The sequence below is a fragment of the Cervus canadensis genome, chromosome 10, assembly GCF_019320065.1.
Source record: "Cervus canadensis isolate Bull #8, Minnesota chromosome 10, ASM1932006v1, whole genome shotgun sequence".
NCBI classification, from domain to species: domain Eukaryota; kingdom Metazoa; phylum Chordata; class Mammalia; order Artiodactyla; family Cervidae; genus Cervus; species Cervus canadensis.
In genome coordinates, this window is record NC_057395.1 from 48,323,253 (window position 1) to 48,343,618 (window position 20,366).

Below are 20,366 nucleotides of genomic sequence, written 5' to 3' on the forward strand. Positions count from 1 at the left end.
AAACGCTGTGCTTCCATTTACACGATCTGTGGTGTCTTTGCCAGTTTGGGGTCATCTCTATTTTGCCTCATTTTTGCTTCTAGTGACCTGTTTTCTGATATGTTGGTTTTTAATTGGCCTCTTGTGGTTACGTGCTTTGCATTGCTCAGACCACAAACTGTTCCTCCACTCAGCTCTGGTCTGTGACACAGCCCCCAGAGTAGCCGCAGGTCAGCGAGGGTGCTGTGTCCTCAGGGCAGCGCAGCTCCTCCTCTAGGCTGATTGCATGTGCTTTCTCAGGGGGCGGGGGAGGTTATTGTGTGGTCCAGTGTGGTGTAATGAAGGTATCTTTATTTTTTTCTTTTTCTTATACTGAAGTGTGCCTTTGATACAAGGTTAAGATTCTCTCATGAAGAATTTTAGTGTAGTTCTTCAAATAAATCTGAGAGTCTCATTTTTTGGCAGACTTTTTTTTTAGGTTCTGTCTTTTTCCACTAAAAGTAGTGCATTACTTTCCCAGGAAATGTATGTAGAATTTTTCTTTGTAAGGTGGCTTTAATGCCATTGCTGTTACATGAACAGAGATCATTGTTCAGAAGTCAACTCCATATGTATTTTGAAGAGATTTATGATCTCAAGATAAGATTTCAGGACCCTGTGTTTAAATAAATAGTTCAGACCACAGGGTGCTGCCCAGATGACCAATGATAAACATGCTACCTCTGTGACTTGTTTCTTGGGCAAAAATGGCCTCCCACCCTGGAGGAAAACCAGGGCATAAGTAGAACCAGAATGAACAAGATCCTGTCTTTTATCTCTTCTTCCTCAGTCTGTCAGCTCATGTCACATGTTCTGCTTCAGTACCTTGAGCTCTGAAAATACACTTTTGGGGATGCATGTGGTGAAAGCCTCTCAGCAAATGATGCTTCACTTCCTCAACAACCTGCTTTTGCCAAACGCTGCCTCTGTAGCTTCAGCCTCTTTATTTGGCGAGATGCCCCTTTCCTTTCTAATTTTCATAAATGACTAACAGTCAGGCTATGTGAAAGTCAGTATTATCTTAGCAAGATATTCTTTCGGAATTAGGTTATCAAGTGAGAGGTGTGGTTTTAGTGCTTTGGGGTTTTGTTCAGTTTCAGACACCAAAGAAACGTTTCCAGCCAGTAGGAAGCACAGACGCAGCTCCTCCCAGGCAAACGGGATTAATCGCATTGTGTCCTTGCTTGCAGGGAACATCGGGGCCTGATCCAACCACCGTCTATGTGGACATGAGAGCTCTGAGACACGACAGGTATTGTGACTTTGTCTCCCAGCACCCGGCGTGCAGCGCTCCTCTGGAAGGAGGAGTGCAGTCATCTGCCCCGAGCACAGGGGCCACGGAGTGAGCTCTCGCAGCACTCCACGTGCGTCACCTCATGTCCCACCTCAGCAGCTCCTGATTCTGAGAACAGCTGCCCCAGAGCCACTGCAGTCAGAGCGGCCTTTTCTCACACTCTGCCAGACTTGACATTTTCTTGAGCACTAGTCAGCCGCTGTTTTGCACCTCATAAAATATCAACACTGCTCACATTTCTTTGCATGAATCGAAAATTTTTGTCAATGCATTTCCAGGAAAAATTAAACTGTAAATCAAGTTACCTTTCTGTGCAGCTTCCTAATAAGCAGCCTTGGACAAGAACGAAAGGGAGTGTGCTGGTGGATATTTGTGAGTCCACTTCAAAGGGTGGGACAGAAGGTGGGGACAAGATAAAGAATCTGTCGCAGAACTTCAGCTCCCAAAGGGGTCCCTCCTGATGTGCCTGAGGGGGAGAGAATTCTGTCGTTTTTCTACAGACATCCCCAGTGATTGGGTTGTTTCTCTGTGTGGTTGTGGAGATGCCCATGCGTTGCTGTTTCTTTGACATGATAATAGAGTGACTCTGATACAAAGTGTCCTTTTATATGTGGCTGGAGGTGCTTGTGGATGTGTTATGAGGCCCAGATCCTGTGCTCCCTGTCTGCTTGTTCTCAGTGGTGCCTATTGACATATGCATTTGCTCACAGCATGTGAGAGCTAGGGAGAGTTGTGGGTGGGAAACCAGGAGCCCCCGCCAGGCCTGGCCAAGTGTGTTCTTCTTGCCTGCTGAGTTCCCATGTGAGAGAGTATCGGGGGCAAGGCTGCAGAGGGGCCTGGCATGCCATGCAGGCCAGTCACACCCGGGTGGTGTGCCTAACCGCGGGTGGGTTGCCGTGGTGCTGTGTCTGATGAGCATGGTGTGGGAAGTGGTCCTGGTGGCGTGTGGTGGGTGGAGGCCAGCGAGGCAGCTGGGCATCTTGCAGTGGCCAGGACAGGCCTCTGCTGCACAGCAGATGACCAGAATGGCAGTGGTGCTGAGACTAAGAAGCACTTTGTTCCCCTGAACACTTTGTTCCTCTTCACTCTTGGTGGTGCCTCCTGGTCCCCTGGAACCCTCGTTTTAGACCCCGCTGTTCACAGGGACTCCCAGGAGACAGCCTGTCTAGTAGAGAGAACCACTGGCCCCCAAGAGATACCAGCCCCCTGCAGCAGAGGCCTATCCAGACATCTTCAAGATGCAGACCCTTAGCGCTGAAGAGATTAAGTGACCTCTTTCGGGGGCATAACATTTCCAAACATAACTAGTAGGCTTTAAAAAGAAATTTGCTTTACTCCCTACAAAAATTATTTGAAGATAATTTTATGTTGGGTTGGCCCAAAATGGTCATTGGGGTTTTTCCCTAAGATGCTGTTGTGGGCGCCCCGGATACAGAACACTGTCAGCACACTTAATGCAGGGCCGCCTGGTAGACCACACTAGGCTCCATCAGCTCCTCTTGGTGTGAGTGGCGCTCGTCCTCCAGGTCACCAGTGATCACTGGAGTGGCCATTAAGAGACAGGCACACCCCTGCCCCTCCTGACCAGCAGCAGGACATGCCATACTGGCTGTTTTCCATGGCTCTGAAGTGACCAGCTCCTGTCCTGACAGCACCCGTGGGGCAGGAGGTGTGGTTTCCTAATTGTGCCATGTCCTGGGAGTGCTGAGTGACGGTGTGCAGTCAGGAGAGATACTCCCTGTCTGTGGTGCACAGGCGGTGGACAGAGCTGCCCCTCACCCCAGCCTATGCCCTCTTATCTCCCACAAGTTTCCTGGGTTTCTGTGAGCCCCCATCCCGCTCACATGTGCTGCATGCATGGGCATGTCTCTCAGCTCTTCTGGGAGACACAGCTCTGCCTTCTTCTAGGGCTGGTTTTTTCTTTGCTCTTGTGGATATTCTCAAGTGGGTGAAAGACCCACCCCCACCCCCGCCATGTGGCATTTCTGACAAGACAGGACCACCCCTGAGTGGTCCTAGTGCCCCTTCCTGCTTGCCTGGAATCACTGACATAGAGCACTGTTCCATGCTGACCAGAGAAGAAACTCTTTGTCCACCCTGCATGCTTGCCCAGGTCCCTGCCACCACTCAGTAGAGAGGAGGCCACAGGGAAATTCTTAGCAGTAGAGTTTTCTCATTTCAGGTAAGATCCACCTGCCCAGCAGGGACAGGAGACAAGATGAACTCCGAGGGCAGGATGAGGACGGGAGGCCGGCTGCCCTGAAGCAACTAAAGAAACAACATAATCTTATACCTGAAGCAACTAGAGAAAGGACAAACAGAACCCAAAGTTAATACCAGAAAGAAAGCATACAGATCAGAGCAGAAAAAAGTGAAATAGAAACAAAATAGTGGTAAAGATGAATAAAACTAAAAGGATGGTTCATTGACAAGACAAATAAAATTGATAACTTTTAGCCCAGATTTATCAAGGAAAAAAGAGAAATCAAATTGATAAAATTAGAAATGAGGGGGGTTCCCTTTCACTCCATTTTCCTCAAGAAAAAGTTGTCTGTAGATGATTGGTCAGCATCACACTCTGAGAGTAACATGGAGAGAACTGAACCCAGTCATGGGATAAAGTAATACAGCTGAGGAGGGCTCAGTGGGATGGGTTGTGACTGGCACCAGGGTCCTCCACAGTTCTTGAGTACCTCACCAGCTGATAGTTTTTAGGTTGAAGAGCACTTCTTTCCAGAAAGGAGATTGTGCTGTCTGAACTGGCCAGTCATCTCCAATGTGCCTAGCTGGGGCGGTGGATGCTGTGCTGTGGGGTCTGCAGCCCCCTGTGTTTGCAGGGGACAGGCCCGAGAGGTCTTCTGTCACAGGAGTGGCGGCTCTTTGAGGAATGCAGCTTAATCCTCACTCTCCCTTTTCTGCACACACTGTGTTGACCCCATTACATCAATGCAGAGTCATTCCCGACGTTTGTGGGTTGATATGTGGGGCTGCATCTCCATACTCTTGTGGCCTGTGTGGTGGCCCCCGCTGTCTCCTCTCTGCCATTGTCTGCTTTTTCTTGGACTTCTCGACTCTCTTTGCATTGGGTAGTGCTTGTCAACAGAGCTAATGTGCCCGTCCGACTGCTGGGCGTTGACCCAAGTGCTAGATGTAGAGGAGGAAGCCAGGGTCCAGAGCACACAGTAACACCTTCTGTTTTTCTTTGTAGAGTACGCTTAGTGGAAAGAGGCTCTCCTCATAGTTTGCCCCTGATGGAGTCAGGAAAAGTAAGTACAGAAGGAAGGCATGTGCATATACATTTGAACACAAGTCTCAGTTTGGGGGCTTTGGAAAGTTAAGAAGTACATGGAAGACTTTTTTACAAAAAAAAAAGTTTTCTTGAAAAGTGATATATCAAGTCCAAAGAGTTGGACACGACTGAGCAACTGAACTGAATATATCAACTGGTTTTGACCATGAGCACAGAAAGTCAAAGGAAGCCCCCAGGGCCATGGCACCTTCTCTCTTGTTCTGTTCTGCATGGCCTCCACTCCCACGGGTGTCTCCAGGTCTACAGCAGCTTTTCCAGCTGCAGCCCTTCCTTGCATTCCACCCAGAGGAGGAGCAGCAGGAAAAGGAAGAGGCCATACGGCCGCTTCTCAGCCTCTTCACTCATACCTAGCACCTCTGGGCATGGTTACCCCAGCCGAGAAAGGCAGGCTGGCAGTGTCGTCGGTACATTGGGTCCAAATGTCCATGGGCCTGGCCAGCAGGCAGAGCTTGTTTACTGTGGAACTAGACAAAGACTGGTTATCATGACAGCTAGTTGTTCCTGCCATGGTGGTTGTGTCATTTATAGAACTAAAGTGCAAGGAATGTATTTAAATCTGAATGAAGACTCCCCCCCACCCCCCGGCCCCTATTATCAGATCTCTTCTCCACTTAACATAATTCTAGAGGCATGTTGTTTGGGACCTTTTACAGTCTGTGTCTTCATGGCTGATGGTTAGAGTTCTTGGTACTGTTTTCTTTAAGGTGGGATTCAGCACTGCCCGCCCACCCAGCTCAACCTTGTGGGTCATTCATCAGACATGCTCCCATAGCTCTCACCACAGGTGTGTTGCCTTATCTCAGCTGCACAGTTAGTAGCTGAACCAAGAGGGGCTCCATTCTAAATTTCCAGAATCAGCTTTTGATTCTTTACATGGTTCCGGTAGAATTCAGAGCATTTCTGAGCTAAATGTCCATTAAGAAGGAGGTGCTCAGTATCAATGTTGTACTATTGTCAGCCAACAGGAAAAGTGGGCAGTGTGGCAGAGGAGGGGCAGGGCCGCAATCCACATGGTGCGGCAGACGCCCTGGCGGGATTGCATTCTCTTCTGGACACCACAAAGCAGCTCCGCTAGTTCTACTTTGCAAGCATCAGGCTTGTTAAATTATATCATTTATCATGTTTTTGTTCAAAGTCTCACTTTTAGGATCATTTTAACACAGGCTCTGTCATTGTAAATAATTACAATGAAATGTCCTCAATTTGCTGTCATTATGTGATGCTGTGGTTTGCAATTTTGATTTAAAGCCATTCACTTTCTAAACCATTTTAATAGGGAAAACAGGCACTTGGCATGAAGCATGTGCCTGTCTGCCCACTGACAAGACTGTTCCTCCCCATATAGATACTTCCAGGGGTGCGGATCATCATTGCCAATCCAGAAACGAAAGGACCCTTGGGAGACTCACACCTGGGCGAGGTGAGGAATGGGGTGTCTGTGAAGGTTCAGGATTATGAAGTGGTGTTTACTTACGAGTATCACATTTCTCTTCAAAACATTTAGCAAAAAGGAAACTTCCTGTGTGTGGGCAGAGTTTCCTTGTTTTTCAGCTCTCCATTTGAGTTCCATGTGCCTGCTTCACAGCAGAGAAGTCTTTCATCAGGAACATGATAGCGAATGTGCAGAGGGAATCTTGCCAAACCCAGAATCATAGCAGCACCAACAACCATGGCAGGCAGACTGGGGACACAACAGGATTTTGTCTGGGTCAGAAAGTCACTTTTACTCCCTTGTGTTGACGATGCAACCTACCCAGTGACTCCCCACCCACCCTGTGCCCTTCACACTGCTGACTGCATGTGGCCACAGGAGACCCTTCCTGGGCTGCTGTCCTGAAACTCGCCCTGCTTGCTGGCCATGCGCACCCTTCTGCCCTTCCCGTCCACCTCGCTCCCTGATTAACTTGCTTCCAACACGTCTGCCTCCCCAACCCCATTTTCCTCTCCAAGGCCAGGCCACAGTGACCATGACCTGCCCACAAGGACACTCCTATAGGTGCCACCCACCCTGTGGTCAGCTGCCTGTCCTGGCCGCACACAAAACACTGCCACTGATGGCACCCGACTCACACACCAGCCCCGCTGCTCTCTTGGGCACCATGGCACACACGTACGTGTACATGGTGAGGGAGGAAGTGGTGTTGGGGCCTGAATCTCAGCCACCATCACCCCCAGACCCTTCTCCTTCTTGGGCAGTTTATTGGCCCCTCACTCATCTCTCTCCATGTGAAGATCAAAATCGAAATGATGAAATGCTATACAGGCCTTATTTAGGAATTTCCTTTAAATGCACATCTAAGAATGAAAATTGAACATGGTGCCTGCTGCATCTGGCCCCTGCTGTCCTCACAACACATAGCCTCTCAGAGCTGAGTACTGGGCCAAGGGGCGGAGACCACTGCACCCTGGCGTTGTGCTGGGAACCTGTCTGACAGGTTCTCTTCCCCTCACTTGCTGGAGACCCTCATCCCTGGGCTGCTGCCTGGTTTGCCCTGGCAGGTGTGGCTGAGGGCTGCTGGCTGGACCCTTTGTCCCTGATTCAAATACCATTTCCTAAGATACAACATTCAGGCATTTTTATCCTCCATTTTTTGTTGTTACCATGCCTTTCCCTTCTAGAGTTTTTGTGTTGTGTTATTTTATTACAATATATTCCCCAAAGTATACAAACCAAGTGAAGGGGGAAAATAAACCAGAAAGCTTTTTAACATTTTTCCAGCTTGCTTTTTGGAAGCATTTGAATAAATACAAGGAAACTCTTACAACCTCATTCATTTGATATTTATTTCAAAAGCCCTTAGTTCATCTACTTTAATAGGATTCTCCGGAGATGAGGGCTTGGTTGTTTGCTCAACCATGAGTGTGCTGTCATGTTTTCATTTCAGCAAACTTTGCGGTGTCTGTGTCTCTCTGGAAACAAGCTGTCTTGTTTTTGCAGGCCAGGGACAGACGGAATACAATCTGTTGAATTGTAAAAGTAGTTTCTGCCTTGGACATCATGTCAAGTTAACTTATGTAGTACATTTTGCTTCCTTACAGATCTGGGTTCACAGTGCCCACAATGCCAGTGGTTACTTCACTATTTATGGAGATGAATCCCTCCAGTCAGATCACTTCAACTCAAGATTAAGCTTTGGAGACACACAGACAGTCTGGGCACGAACAGGGTACTTGGGATTCCTACGGAGAACTGAACTCACTGATGCAAATGGAGGTGAGAGTTCCCAGTAGGAGGCAGGAAGTCCTCAGACACCAAAAACCTATGTGGGTTTGGGATCCCAGTCCCAGGAGAGTGTGTGTGCTTGCATGCTTGCTGCAGGCAGCCTGGAGACAGCCAAGGGTGAGAGAGCTGGGTTGGGGCGAGAGAGACTAGGGGGCAGGGGCTGGGCGGCGGGCGGGGGGGGTCGAGAGAGAGAGCCCAGGGTGAGAGAGCCTGCTCAGATTGTGCACGTCGGCAGCTGAGGACACACGTCCCATGCTCTGTCCTCCTCTGTGAGCTAGGAACACATGTAAAACCAGGGCAGGGGCCGGGGGCTATGTTGTCTCTGACAAGTGCCTGTAAGTGCAGCTCACCGGCTTGTCACCAACTCTGGCGCTGCCAGCCCCACCCAGGATCCCCCGAAGCTGCGTTGTTCTCTTCCGGGCGGGAGGCGCTGGCCTCGAGTGCTCTGGTCCTGCCAGGCGCCCTCAGGGAACAGTAGCTCAGAGGGCTAGCGCTGGGTGTGGGTCTGACACAGAACCAACATGTAGGAGCCTGTCTGCTCCTCACGTTGCTGATCCTCGAGTCCTCTCTCCACTCCTTATTTCACTGAAAACAGAGGCAAGACTTGGGTGTTACTCCGGGGCGGGGGGCCTGAGGTTTCTTGTGAGATCTGCCAGCACTGGAGATCAGCGAGGCTTCCAACCCACCTGCCTAGTAGGAGCTGTGCCAGCCAGGCCAGACCAGGAAGAATGCAGGGGAAAAGTATCGAAATATTCTGGTGTTGTATTTTCTTTTATTTTTTTAAGATTTAAAAAACAAAACATTTATTTAGGAAGGCTGAAATGATTATATGCTAATTTGAAACAGGTAAGTTGTATAAGAAAATTCCGTATTTTGCATCCTCTGAGAGCTGGATTCCATTTTGTGTGCTTTGTTCTTTGTTCAGACCTTGTAACTTCAGACTGGTGTTAAGCAGGAGCGTGGCTTGCTCCTTTCCATGGGAGCCCAGCCTCTTCACCCTCATAGAGGGCAGGCACGTCTGTGCAGGCTCTGGGATCTCAGCACAGACACATTGTAAGGCTGGCAGCTGGTCCACACAGTTTCCTGTTGGCTGTGAAGCCCTCTCAGTTTCTCACTGTAGGCAAAAGCTCAGAAAACACCTTCCCATCACAGGGATCAGGCTGGAGCGTCACTGATCTCGTCGCTGGCTGGCATTGTATTTTCAGTTTGGGGAAGTCATAGAGGGTGCCCCCTGGGATTCCCTGAGGAACTAAGCTTAGCAACACACAGACCTCAGCGCTGGTTCTGCCTGTGGAGTCCGTGGGCTGGGAGGGTGGGAGGCCCCAGCAGCTGTGGTCAGAAGTCAGCAAGTGACTGCCTCCATCTTGTCTGCCTTAGCCTAGAGATGGAGAAGATTTATTTTCTGGTATTTAATGTGTCAGTCACTTCTCATAAACTCACCCTGATGCACTCAGTACCCTAAAGATGAAAGAGATCTCCTTGTTTTCAAGGAAAGATGGACTGCATGTTGTCATTATCCCAAGGTTTACACAATTGACAAGAATAACTTTACCAATTACATGAACTAAGGGAATCTTTGTTTATGAACATTCTTGGAAACTCCGCTTTCTTTCCCACTCAGACATGTAGTGATAAGAGAGTTGAACCCTCGTGTGATGGAACCACAGGGAGCTTGGTGTTGCTTTGGCTGTGCTGGGTCCTCTCATGTGACTCTACTGCATCTCAGACAGTGCTGCCGAGGGATATATGTGGAGGCTGCCCCTTGGGCGAGGGGACCGTGCAGGCATGCGGCCAGTCACATGGCCACACAGCCCCCACCCCCCACCGCCACACCTCTTCGCTGAGCGCCTTGGGCTGCAGTTTCCCTGAGAAAGGAAACCAGACCCTTGCTCAGGGGTCTTTTGTGCCTCTCTTCCATGTTCAAGGGTAGTGCTCGTCTTTATTCGTTATGAGACTCGAGCAGTTTTGCCGTGAAGCTCACATAGTGTCCATTCCCCACACAGAGCGCCATGATGCCCTCTACGTGGTGGGGGCCCTGGACGAGGCCATGGAGCTGCGCGGCATGAGGTATCACCCGATAGACATCGAGACCTCAGTCATCAGAGCCCACAAGAGCGTCACGGAATGGTGAGGAGCAGGCAGGCAGCCCGAGGGCCAGGGTGAACCTGAACCTCTAATGAGCACCCCTGGCGCAGTTGGTGCTCTTCCTGAGGTGATGGACGGAGGGCTAGGGGGTGTTTCCAAGGAGCCAATTTGTTTTTTTGTTATGGAAAATGTGATGTAGGGGAAAACACTCTCCACAGGGAGCCTGAACCCAGCGAGCCCTGTGGGAAGGCCTCAGCTCCAGGAGAGGCCATGCTTGGCAGCGTCATAGGGTCATCAGTGACAGGTCACCCATCCCACCACCCTTGGAGGTGGCCTTGGAGGCCACGCCGTGCCCGCCCTGGCCATTTGGTGGCTGTAACTTGCAAGTGTGCCTGGGAGCAGCAGCACCCACCACTCCTTGGGGCCTTCACGTGACACTTGAGCATGGACAGTGGCTTCAGCACCACTGGCCGCTGTTCCTCTCATCCCCCTCGTTTCCTGAAGGGTGGAGGCCTGAGGGGGCCTGTCTGCAAGCTCAGGGCAGGAGCCCCCAGGGAGGCTCTTTCTGAAATCTCTAGGGGGGCAGATGGGTTGGCCTGTGAGTGTCAGCTGCCTCTTGTCAGCTGACACAGGCTGGTGTTCTCGGCCACATGCTGCACCGCGCAGAGGGCTCGGCAGACAGAAGGGGCAAGTGGACGGCAGAGCTTCGTCCCCACTCAGTGCCTTGTTTCAGGGCAAGCAGCGACAAGCCCATCTGAGCACAAGTCCTCCACCTCTAAAGCTGCCTCTCCACTCGAGTGGAGAAAGGTGTCAGCCAGAAACGGTAGGGGTCTGCCTCAGTTTGCACTGAGGTGTAAATAGCCATCTCAGCCTTCTGTTTTTGTATTTTTTAAGAAAATAATTTCAAGTGGCTTGTGTTTCCTCCCGCACATATTTTCTGTCTTGTTGAAAAGGTGCCATTTCCACTGGAAAGTGTGTGGCCAGGGTTTCCGTGTGGGTTTCTCTTGTCTGTTCTGAGCATCACTTAGATACTGTGAAGCTTGCTCCTTTCTCTACTCTCAGAGGCCCCAAGAGGGAAGGAGCATCAGGCTCGGTCGCGAGGCGCTTCTCTCCTCAGAGTGCAAGCAGCACCACGGCTCTGATGTCACCCTCCTCCCTAGGCTGTGGCTCCCCCAGGCAGCCCCATCAGTCATTTGGTGCAGAGAAGGGAGGGTGTGAGGCTGGGTCACATCTGTGACTGCCTCACTGAGCACAGCCCAGCCACCCTCAGCTGCTGTGGTCCCAGGTGGGCTCCAGCAGCCTCCCGCTGCCCCCTGCACCCCTTCTCAGTGAACTCTGGGATCCACACTGACCCTGATGCTGCACCCTCAATGCCAGATGTCAGGATAAAACCGTCCCCAGCATGGCCAAGAGCAGTCACATGACTCACAGACGTGCAGTTCTCTCGAGCAGCTCCCTCGGGGTGACGCTTGTCACAGAGCCAGCCCCAGGAGTCTCCAGTGTCCCTCTTCCATTTTAATGTGATCATTGGCCATACTAAGCAAAATACACATTTTTTGTTAACAAGCATACCCTATGCTTTTAGGAAACAGAGATGACTTTCCCCAGACACTACCTGCCTCACAGCTAAGACAGAACCTTTTCTGTATCTGACTTCAGCAGCCACTGCAGGCCCCAGAGCTTTACCCCGCCCTCCACGGGGCTCTAAGGTTCTTAAACATTCATGTTTTAAAAGCCCTACTATCTGACGTCAAGGTGGCCTAAAGTGTAAAACATTGGACTTAGTTAAGCTTTTACCAACTGGGCAGACAAGATACTGTGGGTGGTCCTCCTGACACTTCTGGATGAAGCTCTGGCATCCCCAGGAACTCATCCACCTGAATCAGGTCCCCTGTGTTGCCCTCACCCAGTTCCTGAGACAGAATCTGTCCGTGCGCCCCAGGTCTGCAGTCGAGCACTGAGGTACCTGACCCAGCATGGTGGCTCTTCTGCTCACGTGCACACGCGTTCACCCCCTGGGGACAGAGGCAGGTCAGGACTAGCCCTAGTGCCCACTGTCCCAGCTCAGCAACGGTCCCACCAACCACACTGCAGGCTTCCTAAGTGCCTTTTGGGATGGGTTCCACCCTTAGGGCCTTGGGTGGATCCAGGGAAGGCGGGGGTGGGCTGCCACCCAGCGAGCAGGTTGGTAAGAGGTGTAGACGCAAGGAGTGTCAGAGCTGCTCTGGAACCTGCAGACCAGAGAAGGCTCAGTGCCCAGCAGGAGCCCAGTGGGGCATCCAGAGAGAATGGAGTCGTCCCAATTGTACAGTGATGCTTCTTTTTCTTCCAGTGCCGTGTTCACCTGGACAAACTTGCTGGTGGTTGTGGTTGAGCTCGATGGGTCCGAGCAGGAAGCCCTGGACCTGGTCCCCCTGGTGACCAACGTGGTCCTGGAGGAGCACTACCTGGTGGTGGGGGTGGTGGTGGTGGTGGACATCGGCGTCATCCCCATCAACTCCCGGGGGGAGAAGCAGCGCATGCACCTGCGTGATGGCTTCCTAGCCGACCAGCTGGACCCCATCTACGTGGCCTACAACATGTAGATGCCACGTAGTGTCCCTTCTATGTGGCCTACAACATGTAGACGCCCAGGGCCCGCATCTACGTGGCCTACAACATGTATGTAGATGTGCGGGGCCCCCATCTACGTGGCCTACAATATGTAGACGCCAAGTAGTGTCCCATCTACATGGCCTACAACATGTAGATACCCGGGGCCCCCATCTACGTGGCCTACAATGTGTAGACGCCCACGTAGTATGTCCGGGGCCCCTGTCTACGTGGCCTACAACATGTAGACGCCACATAGTGTCTCATCTACATGACCTGCAACTTGTAGACACCCACATAGTGTCTCATCTACGTGGCCTACAACATGTAGACGCCTGGGGCCTCCATCTACATGGCCTACAACATGTAGATGCCCACGTAGTGTCTCATCTACGTGGCCTACAACATGTAGACGCCTGGGGCCCCCTGTTCAGTGTCGCAAGTGTGGGCACCAGGGCACCTTCCCCAGCAGAGCCTCACCGTGTGGTGGGGAGACTTCCCACACGTCCTGGTCACACAGGGATGAGACGTGAATGTGAAGTTTGCTCACAAGGACTTTGCATTAACTGCCTTTAGTTTGTTGGAAAAGCCCATTTCAAGAACTTTCTTTTCTTTTTTTTTAATTATTGAATAATAAGTGCTTTCTTCGTAAAAGTGGTATTTTGTTAAGCCAAAATAGCAATTAAAAAAAATATTCTGCCCTCCAGATGGGTTCTTTTAAACAATTCATGTAGTGTGACAAAGAATTGTTTTCTCTGTTTTAATGTGTCATGAAATCTTAATGCCATGGACCTGCTACTGATTTAAGCCATTGCTGGAGCCCATCCTTTTAGGACAGTGTGTCAAGGTACGAGAAAACCTTCCAAATAGCACCTTCCAATTAGATTTTAGCCGCTTTCTTTGTCAGAAATGTACTGAAGAAACAGACTGATGATCGGCCCTCCAAGTTATCATAGAATGAGAGGAAATTATAAATAAGGTGTATTTCGGCAATTACCTTGCAGATATCTTTGTACTAAACTAAAAAGATAAAATAAGTTAACTCCATATGTAATTATGTACAAAACGTTTAATTTATTTTGATCTCTTTAGAAGTATAACAGAGAAAACATTCAAGAATATTAAAGTCTTGTAATGTTTGCTAATATAAAAAGTGTTGTATTATCTTGCGTGGATAGCATCACAACAGATATATATATATATGAAATATAAGTTCACTAAGAACAAAGGGAATTTTAAAGTTTAAAACACAGAACCTGTCACTTGCATGGTGTCCCCTCCGCTGCACTGTAGATAGACTCTCGCCGTTGCTGGTGTGAGCAACCAGACGGCCTGCAGCCCAGAGCTTCTATTCTGGAGCCAGAGACCAGCTGTGGGGCCAGCGCCTCGGAGGTGGCAGACTGGAGCCGGGTGTGCACTTTCCCTCTGCCGCGGGGTCGTGACGGACTTTCGGTGCCACGTGCCCACCGCAACGCGTGGCCTGGGGAGCAGCTGGCCCACTGCACGCGCTCCCTCGGCTACAAGAATTCATTGCACAGTGTTTTCATCATTTTGTTTGTCACCTTTTTTTGGTCCTTGGTATGAAAAGGAATGTCGTTCTGTGGTCATTGGCAGCAGGTTGCGCTGACTCCCTCAGCGGCTTTAAGGGAGGAGACTCACTAGGAGGTCATGCACGGAGCTGCCCCAGCTGTGCTGGCTGGAGTGGGAGGCCCCCAGCCCCGTCGTTGCTCCTGCTGCAAGGACATGCTTCTGATTTCCGTCTCTTGCTGCTGCTGCCGCCTCATGCACCTTGAAACTTTGAGAACCCCTCGCACACTCCCGGATTGAACCAGCTCGTCGGTGTCCAGCCAAGAAGAGGTACCAGCTTCCGAGTGAGATCCCCTCCATGATTGCCCCAGTGTGCCCGGGGTTCCTGTGTGGGGTCTGCCTGGTTCAGAGTGTTGCTGGCGAGACTGAGACCCTCTCTGCGTGGTGGTCTCACCTGCCTTGCTCTGTGCACTGGCACTGAGCCCTTTGCCACAAGAGAGTTTTGTTTGACTTCGGAGATCCAAGGCTAATTGCTGTTAGAATTTTAAGTGGCATTTTTAAAAAATTTGTCTACATGTGGGGTTTCTTCCATCTCCACAAGTTATTTGATTTTTAAAATATTTTGATTTCATTGCTGTGTATGAGTATTTCTCCACATGCTTCAGATAAACATTCCCAGTCTTCTGCTTCCCAAGGGGGACCCCACCATATACAGAGAAGACACATGCCCACTGTGTGGAAGGGCCACAGGGACCCCACCACACACACAGAAGATACAGGCCCACTGTGTGGAAGTGTAGGGGGGACCCCATCACACACAGAGGGTACACGCCCACCATGTGGAAGAGCCGGGGGGACCCCACCACACACACACCCACCATGTGGAAGGGTAGGGGGCACCCCACCACACACAGAAGATACACGCCCACTGTGTGAAAGGGCCGGGAGGACCCCACCACACACACACCCACCATGTGGAAGGGTAGGGGGGACCCCACCACACACAGAAGATACACACCCACCATGTGGAAGGGCCAGGGGGCACCCTACCACACACACACACACACACACACCCCGTGTGGAAGGGTAGGGGGGACCCCAACGCACACACAGAAGATACACGCCCACCATGTGGAAGGGCCAGGGGGCACCCCACCACACACACACACACTGTGTGGAAGGGTAGTGGGGGACCCCACCACACAGAAGACACATGGCCACCATGTGGAAGGGTATGGGGGAGACCCCACCACAGAGGATACATACACCCACAGTGTGGAAGGGTAGGGGGCACCCCACCACACACACACAGGACACACATACCCACAGTGTGGAAAGGTGGGGGGGGGGGCCCCCACCACACACAGAGGACACACACCCGCCCTGTGGAAGGGTGGGGGGGGGCAGTTTCGGGTCAGACACTGATGAGGAAGCGGGACTTAAGGCCCAGCGAGGGGTTGTGAGGTTGCTGGTGCCCTCGTGAGGCCTCGGTCCTGCTGCCTGTGCCAGCGGTGAGGGCCAAGGGCTCAGGGCTGGGATCCAGGTTCTGTTGTGCAAGAAAAGGAATGAGACTCTCAGTACCACCCACTTAGCAATAAAGGAGGATCGTTCTGTACTGTTAATGGAAACTGCTGGGACGAGTCGTTCATGAGAACATAGCCAGTGTTTGTCTCGTGACCTTGTGCTTTTGAAGTCAGACAAAACCGTGTGGTCAACTTGCACAAAGGAGGGTACACAGCGACCACCAAGACTCAGACCAACCAACAGGGCGGCTTCCTCATGGTGCTTGTTTGTTATATCTATCTAACCCTGCTTGACACTTTCCCCAAGGGAAATGGTCCCTTGATAGTCAGATGCTAGCAGCGTTGCTTCATAGTGTGGTGACTGGTTAGAGAGATTCATGTGCTCAGCCAATCACGGTTCCAAACAAAATTTTTATGTGCAAAGGACAGCAACCTTCTCGTATGTTAAACCACCAGTAAGCTTTGTACATCTGTGATAACGCCTGTTTTATATTCAAATGAACAAATAAAAGCTTTTATTTTTGTTGCTCTGAAAATAGCAGTTTCTTAATTGGTCCCCTGGAGAGCTGGGCCAGCTTCCATCCCAGGAAGGAAGTGACTCCTACCAGGAATGGATCCCACTCTGTTTACATAATTTGTTGCATTATTTACCAGTACAGATAATCATACTTTGAACAATGTTTAAATTTTGATGTGGGCATTTATTGCTAAAAAATTCCTATGGCAACAAATGTTTTGTGAAATGTTTTTTTTAATTCTTTTAAATATATCTAAATATATTTGTTCACATTTTCTCCAAGTGTACAGATTATTGGTAACCTTGAGGGACAAGGAGTGTAAGTCTGTGTGCACAAACTCTGCTGCTCCTTGGCCAGAACCTTGGCCAGGACCGAGGTCTCGCTGACGATTCCAACCCAATTATCTTTGTTTTTCTTTTGTCTTTGTCTCTTGGAAAGTGGTAGTGGGTTAACTGACTTCCAGCCTAATGGTTATGAAAGGATAAAACCACCAGACTTCACCAAGTGCCTTTGTGTTAGAATTCCCCTGGGAAAGGAACGTCCATGCTAACTGGGGGTGTGGAAGTCGGTGGCTGGTGTAGACCACCTGTTTGGGTGACTGGGCATTGCCAGGAGATCTGCTCGGAGTGGCCGTGCTTTGGGCAGCACGTGTGTTCCCGCATGCACGCATAGAGTTCCTTCTTCTGCCTTGGTCCACGCCCTCCAGCATGGTGCCGAGGCCAGGGGACATAGGCCAGAGTTTGGTTGGCAGGTTGATCGTAATTCTGGGTCTTACCATCCTTGTTGATGTCTTGGTGGCCTGAGTCAGGTGCTCTGTCCACACGGAGGGACGTAGTGTCACTGCTTCCGAGGAGAGAGGTTCCGTTCCCTCAACACCAGGTCCTCTGTGACTCACTCCCCCTGCTCAGCAGAGCCTGCCCGGTGCTGACTGCTGGGCCGGTCTCTGTCTTCCGCCATCCCTGGTAGCCGGTGCCTGGTCCCTGAGTGGCATCTTCCCGTCAAGGCCACTCTGGCTCCCCTCCAGTGGGTCCTTCCACTCATCTCTGCTGTCTTCTCGATTTTAAGGTTAATCCGTGAACAAATTAATGGCAGCACCAAGGTCAGCGTGAGATCTGGGTGGGCCTTGCTGCCTCGGAACAGCCCATGTCAGCTCCTCAGGCTGGGATAGACCCTCCTCTCCCTTCCTGCCCCTCACCCCTCCACCCTGCATGTCACTGTCACTCCCTGACTTCGTCATTCATGGGGGGAAGAGTTGGGGACCCTCCCAGGGCTGGGGCAGGAGGCCAGCGGGTGGGCAGGCAGGGGTCTGGCTCTGAGCACAGTCAGGCGGGAAAGCCTCTCCTCCAGCCCCTCACTTGGCGCCGTGTGGGAGGGCGCAGGGCTCACCTGGGCTGTCGGGCTCTGGGGACAGGCTGACCTGCAGAAACGTGAAGGCACAGTGAAATGGAAGACAAGACGGTGGGCACAGGGGTCTGAGCCTGGCCTCAGCTCCCCTGCACTTTGTTTCCATGTTGGTATGGACCCTGGGGGGACAGAAGCAAGTGTTCCCTGCAGGTGCAACCCCCTCTTGCCCCAGGAGGCGTTCAGGAGGTGCAGGGGAGCAGCCCTAGAGCCGAGGTCAGCAAGCTCGATGCCTCCCTTCTCTGCTCACCGTCAGGAGGATGAGGACAGCGTTGGGACCCACACTTTGGCGAAGCCCGGGTCAGAGCAGAGGTGAGGGTAACCCAGCCAGAGCCGTCCCCTCACAGCTTTCCCATGGATGCATTCCAAGGGACCGGATGTACCCACACATCTTGTTGAGTCACCCCTGGCGAGTCCCTGCACCAGAAGTGGAGGATGGCACTGCCATGTGTCCCCCTCCACCACCCTCCCCAGGAGAGGACAGAGGCCACCTGTCCTGACCGCTGTCCAGGGGGCTTCCCCACAGGTCAGGCAGTAGCAGAAGCATCTGAGGCCGAGAACCAGTGTGGATCCTTGAAGATGGACGCTCTGATTGTGAAGCTGCTCCAGCTCCAGAGGGCAGCGCGGCTTGGAGGGTGGAGTCACCTGCACGTTGGGGCCAGCGGCGTGTCACCAGCCCAAATTCCTGGAGGTATAAGTGAACTGCGAGGCGTCGTCTGGTCTCAGTGGGGTTTAGGGATGCTTTAGGAACCATTGGTAGCTAGTGGGCACTTACACCGACGGACGACGGCATGTTGAGTGTGTTGTGTCCCAGCCATGGTCCCGTGAGGCTTCAACCAGGCCACCGCCAGCCTGGAAGACACAGTGACACTTGTGTCTGACGGGCCAGTCAGCTTCGGTCTGAAACCTTCTGTCCTGACGTAAGTGCAGCCCTTCAGTCGCTGGGCAAGGACCTGGCCCCACAGCACTTGACTTGTGACATGAGTACAGAAACACAGGCTTCAACCTTTCTCCCATCATGAATATTATTCTTTGGATTCTTTTCGAGTGTAAATGTGATATTTAGCTTCTGATCCCTTCACAGATAGATGGTAGCTAGATTTGGCCAGGTTTGGGATTGCAGTTTGCTGATTGCTGTTGTAAGACACACAGGTAGGAAGGCAAACTTTTGAGAATTAACTGCTGATTCTGGTTTTCCTTTCAAAAGCAATAATTAGTTTCTGAGTCTAATAGTTTGGGCTCTAAATGTTTTAATTTCTGGGCTTCTGTCTCTTTCACTTTCTCAGTCAGTAAATATTTGAGTACCAACCACGGGTCCTTGCTGGGATGAAATGGCCGAGCAGTCCACCTCCCTCAAGTCCATGTCCAGCAGGGACTGCAAGGCCTGAGCTGACTTCTGACTCCAGCTCAGAGACTGATGGTCAGTCTTGGTTCTGCCAGGGCAGGAGGTCACATAAACTTCTGTTGCCATGAAGAAGGGCTGAGGCCAGACAGTCTCGTTTCCCTACCCTCGCTGTTCCTCAGGTTTGACCTCTAACCAGACAAACACCCAGCAGCTGCTGCTACTCATAACCGACCAGCTCCATCCAGGGCTGCATGGAGAAAGGGGCTTTTGTTGCTCAGAGTGAACTGTGGGGATGGGACATCCTCTGGATGACCGCGGGCATGCAGGCATGTGGGGCGGCTTCTGCCGATGCTCCACCCTTTGTGGAGTAGGAGCTGCAGTGTCTGTGATGTCCTGCACTGAACAATAGGGGAGTCCCCAAAATGTCAAGTTTGTTTTTGAACAGCCAAGTTCAGAATTTTCTATTTCAGTGCCTGATTGATCATCTGTCAGCAGAGGTTCACACATTTGCTATTAGTTTCTAACTCAGATGTTCAGGATGTAAGGAGAAACACTTGAGAAGGTGTTTACAGAGACCCTACATCCTTTGTAATGTGAATACTTAAGCCCTCTCTTTGGTCTGCTTCAGTTCAGTCAGTTCAGTTGCTCAGTCATGTCTGACTCTTTGAGACCCCATGGACTGCAGCATGCCAGGCCTCCCTGTCCATCACCAACTCCTGGAGCTTACTCAGACTCATGTCCATCAAGTCGGTGATGCCATCCAACCATCTCACCCTTTATCATCCCCTTCTCCTCCCGCCTTCAGTCTTTCCCAGCATCAGGGTCTTTTTCCAGTGAGTCAGTTCTTCGCATCAGGTGGCCAAAGTATTGGAATTTGAGCTTCAGCATCAGTCCTTCCAATGAATATTCAGGACTGATTTCCTTTAGGATTAACTGGTTGGATCTCCTTGCAGTCCAAGGGATACTAAAGAGTCTTCTCCAACACCACAGTTCAAAAGCATCAATTCTTTGGCGCTCAGCTTTCTTTATAGTTCAACTCTCACATCTATACATGACTATCAGAAAAACCATAGCTTTGACTGTACGGACCTTTGTCATCATAGTGATGTCTCTGCTTTTTAATATACTGTCTAGGTTGGTCATAGTTTTCTTCTAAGGAGCCAAGGGTCTTTTAATTTCGTGGCTATCCACAGTGATTTTGGAGTCCAGGAAAATAAAATCTGTCACTGTTTCCACTTTTTCCCCATCTGTTTGCCATGAGGTAATGGGACTGGATGCCATGATCTTAGTTTTCTGAATGTTGAGTTTTAAACCAGCATTTTCACTCTTCTCTTTCACCCTCATTTGAGGCTGTTTAGTTCCTCTTCACTTTCTGCAATTAAAGTGGTATGATCTGCACATCTGAGATTGTTGATATTTCTCCCAGAAATCTTGATTCCAGCCTGTGTTTCATCCAGCCTGGCATTTCGCATGATGTACTTTGCATATAAGTTAAATAAGCAGGGTGACAATATACAGCCATGTCTTATG

At 50.9% G+C, this 20,366-nt stretch overlaps 1 protein-coding gene and 1 non-coding gene across 9 annotated transcripts in view; one reads left to right on the plus strand and one right to left on the minus strand.

The window, feature by feature from the left end:
• DIP2C (disco interacting protein 2 homolog C) overlaps positions 1 to 16,108 on the plus strand; it is a 308,890-nt gene extending 292,782 nt beyond the window's left edge. For all 8 annotated transcript variants that reach the window (XM_043480646.1, XM_043480643.1, XM_043480648.1 and 5 more), the window contains 6 exons: positions 1,209 to 1,270; positions 4,521 to 4,578; positions 5,968 to 6,042; positions 7,662 to 7,836; positions 9,849 to 9,972; positions 12,263 to 16,108. In XM_043480646.1, coding sequence (XP_043336581.1) covers positions 1,209 to 1,270; positions 4,521 to 4,578; positions 5,968 to 6,042; positions 7,662 to 7,836; positions 9,849 to 9,972; positions 12,263 to 12,515 — 747 coding nt within the window. In that variant the 3' untranslated portion in view covers positions 12,516 to 16,108. The remainder of the gene's footprint in view (positions 1 to 1,208; positions 1,271 to 4,520; positions 4,579 to 5,967; positions 6,043 to 7,661; positions 7,837 to 9,848; positions 9,973 to 12,262) is intronic.
• LOC122449036 lies at positions 8,968 to 9,036 on the minus strand. The gene has a single exon (XR_006271854.1). It is a non-coding gene; the product is annotated as a small nucleolar RNA SNORD31 (small nucleolar RNA).
• Positions 16,109 to 20,366: the final 4,258 nt, after the last annotated feature.